General features: G+C 40.9%; 2 protein-coding genes across 2 annotated transcripts; both read left to right on the top strand.

Annotated features, from left to right (window-relative positions):
• The first annotated feature begins 645 nt into the window (after nucleotides 1-645).
• Nucleotides 646-1,757, top strand: LOC124207730 (tRNA pseudouridine synthase-like 1). The gene is made up of 3 exons (XM_046605335.1): nucleotides 646-770; nucleotides 828-977; nucleotides 1,040-1,757. Exons 1-3 carry the CDS (start codon nucleotides 724-726, stop codon nucleotides 1,755-1,757), a joined length of 915 nt encoding a protein of 304 aa, XP_046461291.1. The 5' UTR covers nucleotides 646-723.
• Nucleotides 1,758-2,850: 1,093 nt separating this feature from the next.
• On the top strand, nucleotides 2,851-3,844 carry LOC124207723 (5'-3' exoribonuclease 2-like). The gene is made up of 4 exons (XM_046605323.1): nucleotides 2,851-3,034; nucleotides 3,107-3,420; nucleotides 3,485-3,603; nucleotides 3,655-3,844. The coding sequence occupies exons 1-4, from the start codon at nucleotides 2,851-2,853 to the stop codon at nucleotides 3,842-3,844; spliced, it is 807 nt and encodes a 268-aa protein (XP_046461279.1).
• Nucleotides 3,845-4,077: the final 233 nt, after the last annotated feature.

Raw genomic sequence — 4,077 nt, 5'->3', positions numbered from 1 at the left:
GGTGTTTTTGCTACCTTTGCCTGGCTTTTCGAGGCCGATGGCTGCGGAGTCTATGCCTGATTCTGGTGCTTAGCCAGCACTGCCAGAATGTCAGAGGTTACCGGGTCGCTTGCCGTACCCGGGATAGGGAATGTTCCTGTGGTGATGGCCGTCCACAGGTTGTGGAAGGAGTCTCCTGGTAGGACCGGGTCTCCGATTGGCGTAACAAACGGAACCGTTACTGGGGCTACCGAGTTACCCTGACCAGCTGTAGGGTTAACCCTACGACGTTTAGAACGCTCGTTCGCCTCTCGCTTGTCTTTCGATTCCTTCTCTACCAGGCGTATCTTAGCCTCTTCCACCGCGTCCCGCTTCCTCTTTTTGGCTGCGCGAACCTCCTGTCGTAGAGCGTTCTGCGTCTCTTTGTCCCTCCGAATGAGCGCTTCGTCCTAGTCGAACTTAGCTCTCTGTTCGGTAGTCAAGAGTGCCAAGGCCTCTCTCACAAACTTTTCCGCTTTGGTGATATCCCACTTGGATTTAGGCTTTTCTTTTTTCAAAGCCCAGGGTGGAGCCGGGGTGTGAGCTCGTAGAACTCAATTGGAAACAGGACCTCGAGCAGTTTCCAGCCCTGTCTCTTTCCGTCGATGATGTCACCGTTGAGGCTAAAGAAATAATCACAAATCACAATGTAATGTGATTCCGTCTATTTTTTATTTTTGCAAAGTTAACAAAGCGAAATTTCTAATGCAGCGTTATCTCATTAAATTCTCGTATTCGGGAACGCGCTTTCGGTACATAAAAGGATATGTGACCATATGTAAAAAAATAACGAATCTTACTTTTCTCAGGGGGTTACAAAGACAGCCTGGAGAAATATACAACGATGAAATTCCATACCGAGCTTCAATTCAGACAATTTTGGAAAAAGGAATTTTAAGATTCCTTCACCACAAAAAGTCAGCTACCTCCTTTGAACCTGGTGTCCAGTTCTCAAGCCGGTAAAAATATCCTGTAATCTTTGTTTATAGTAATATGAAAATTAATTTCCCGTATTGAACAGTACAGATCAAGGAGTGCATTCATTTTGTAATTTAGCTCATGTTGACTTGGAGCTTCTGAAGAATGGTAGTTGCATCCCACCAGTTCAGCTCCAGAAAACTTTGCATGTGTTCTGTCAAAAATCTGACATCAATCTTACAGTGAATAATGTGGAAGCTGTGCCATCAACTTTTCATGCAAGATATTCAAGTTATTCAAGACACTACCTTTACAGGATTGGTATAACCCCACTGAATGTTAAGTGTCATCCTGTCATTGAATGGAGAAAGTGCTACTTCATAGAGAAACCTTTTTGTTTGGACAAAAGTATTGAAGTCTGCAAACTATTTGAAGGAACTAAAGATTTCGCGTCATTCTGTCACGGCATCAGCGGGAGACCACCGGGGTACCCTACTGTTCGAACAATAGATGCTTTCCATATCAAACCTGGAAGACCTTTGTTTGATCCTTTATACGATAATTTGTATTCGGGTATTGATTTTTATGATTTCCACATCAAATCTCGGTCGTTCATGTACAGACAAGTGCGTCGTATGGTGGCTCTGGTAGTGGCTGTAGCTAATGGTCATATGAACCTTGACGAAGCCCGTCAGTTATTTGATCATCCAGGACAGTGGAATCCGAAAGCTATGACAGCTCCGCCGTACGGATTGTATCTTCTAGACGTTGGCTATAAGATTCCTCAAGATGAGCAGCCTCAACATATTATTGAAAACTAAGGGAGAAAATTTGCGCCGAGTGACTACGCGAGTGACTTTACCGAGTGGACGAGTATTTCATGAAGGCGACGGAGTTGCAGTGGAGAGTGAACAATCTTACGGTTTTGTCATCGATAACACACCAGATCTACAGGTTAGGCAAGTGAAGGAAGGCCTTTTTGTCGCTTCTCAAGATGTTGCCAATGATGCAGGATTGATTAAACAGTATGGGATCACCCACGTACTGAACGTTGCCAAAGTTCCATCTCAGAAATTGATTGACCTTCACTATCTCGATGTTCACATTTTGGACTTGCCCGAAGAACCGCTAAGTTGTCATTTTGCAAAGTGTTTTGAGTTTATAGATGAAGCGCTTAAAAACGGCCGTGTGCTTGTCCATTGTAATGCTGGTATTTCTCGTTCCGTTTCAATCGTGGTTGCCTTCCTAATGTGTCGTCGACAAAAGAGTCTTTTTGAGGCTATAAGTCAAGTCAAAGCTGCCAGACCAAGAGCTCAACCTAATGCGGGATTTGTAAAACAGTTGAAGATGTACGAGTCTAGTATTTTGAACAATGATTCAAAACCTAACAGTTAGAGTGAAACCTTCTTAATACACGAATTGCCACATGCCAATTGTCTACAATTTCCTAAAATTCGGGTAGTTGGGATCCACAAGTATGTGAACATTAAGGAAATAATTTACACTCGGACAATCGGAAATATTCGTGAAAGTGATAATTAAAAAATTATTCATTTTTTTATCAATACATATTGAGGGTATTCATTTCATGAAAGGTAATTCACAGAGATTCCACGACCTTATCAAACAATGACTTGTCGTAGTGAAGACATAATCCACGTTGCTAAATCTTCGTTTTGAAAATAATAGAAACTCAGAAACTTTATTAGGTTTTGTTTTTAAAAACAACAATTAACCTGCAAGGCCCAGGAGATCATCATGGATTTGCGATCTTCTTTGTCTGTCGTCTCCATTTTAATACTAACCGACTCCAAATTGAGCAAAAAAAAATTTAAACAAAAGATGCTCAAGTCATCATCTTTAAATCATCATCTTTTATCTGCCAACGTTCCTGGAGAAGGGAAACAAAAAATCATGGACTACATTCGCCGGCAACGAGCACAACCCAGCCACGATCCCAACACCATCCATATCTTGTGCGGTGCTGACGCAGATTTGATCATGCTTGGGTTAGCTACCCATGAGCTGAATTTCACTGGTATGCGTCAAGAATTCAGACCAAACAAACTTATACCATGTGAAATTTGTAACCAGATAGGTAAGCTTGTTTGTTTTTTTCCTGTCAGACATCAGGTGAATAACACTATTTTCTATTTGATGATTCATCAAGGTCACGAGCAGAATGACTGTCAAGGAGTGGAGCACCCAAAGTGTGGAGAGAACGACGAAATCGGTCACAATGTAGCAGCCAAGCAGAACTACATATTCATTCGCCTCAACGTGCTTAGAGAGTGTCTTGAAAGGGAACTGCGGATGCCAAGTATGTCGATTGTGTATGACTTTGAACGTGCCATAGATGATTGGATCTTCATGTGTTTATTCATCCGCAACGACTACCTACCTCATCTTGCATCATTAGAAATTCGAGAAGGTGCTATTGACAGACTCGTAAATCTCTACAAAGAATGTGTCTACAAGACTAAGGTTATTTTTAATAATGCAATATTATTATTTTATTTGGTTTTATCCTCATTGATTTTAATTGCAGGGATGGTTGACAGACAGTGGGTTCGTCAACTTGGATAGATTGCAGATTATTCTATCACAATTTGGATATGCCGAAGACGAAATATTTAAAAAACGTCAAATGGATGAACTCAGTATCAGGTATAGAACTAAAATTTCTAATAATATGGTTGTGGTTTGAATTCTTATAAGTAACGTGAACAGCAGTCGAGCCAACAGTCAAAAGACGAAAGAGGAAAAAGTGGATTTGTCCGGTCGAAATGTCGTTGTTAGCTTTGATTTACGCTGCGCAAATAACCGTCGACAACAACTCACTCCCGCCAATAACGTTCTCAGACCTCACTGTCGAGCTAGCATACTCAAAAGAGAACAATCTATGTAACATTCTGCAGGCGTCGGGCTTTTATATCGGGAAAAGACAAAGAAAAACTCAGGGAAACGGGATTCACGTTCTTTCAAGGCCAGCAAGTGAAAGGGATTTTATAACAATCACTTTTTCCAATTCCAAAAACTTAATGTTATTTTACAAAATTTGGAAAAATTAATTTCTAAATCTAAGAAAATCTAAACGGCATGCGGATATTAGTAACTACTGATTTAAATCGAATTACTATT

The sequence above is a fragment of the Daphnia pulex genome, chromosome 2 (assembly GCF_021134715.1).
Source record: "Daphnia pulex isolate KAP4 chromosome 2, ASM2113471v1".
Taxonomy (NCBI): Eukaryota; Metazoa; Arthropoda; class Branchiopoda; order Diplostraca; family Daphniidae; genus Daphnia; species Daphnia pulex.
This window is presented reverse-complemented; position numbering and strand designations above follow the sequence as displayed.

What these genes read in the sequence shown, in the direction of transcription:
- LOC124207730 (XM_046605335.1), top strand. Translation starts at nt 724, where the DNA reads ATGCAGCGTTATCTCATTAAATTCTCGTATTCGGGAACGCGCTTTCG. An exon ending in TATTCGGGAACGCGCTTTCG is followed by an intron (nt 771 to 827) that starts GTACATAAAAGG and finishes TACTTTTCTCAG; the next exon opens with GGGGTTACAAAGACAGCCTG. An exon ending in GGTGTCCAGTTCTCAAGCCG is followed by an intron (nt 978 to 1,039) that starts GTAAAAATATCC and finishes CGTATTGAACAG; the next exon opens with TACAGATCAAGGAGTGCATT.
- LOC124207723 (XM_046605323.1), top strand. Translation starts at nt 2,851, where the DNA reads ATGGACTACATTCGCCGGCAACGAGCACAACCCAGCCACGATCCCAAC. An exon ending in TGAAATTTGTAACCAGATAG is followed by an intron (nt 3,035 to 3,106) that starts GTAAGCTTGTTT and finishes TGATTCATCAAG; the next exon opens with GTCACGAGCAGAATGACTGT. An exon ending in AATGTGTCTACAAGACTAAG is followed by an intron (nt 3,421 to 3,484) that starts GTTATTTTTAAT and finishes TTTTAATTGCAG; the next exon opens with GGATGGTTGACAGACAGTGG.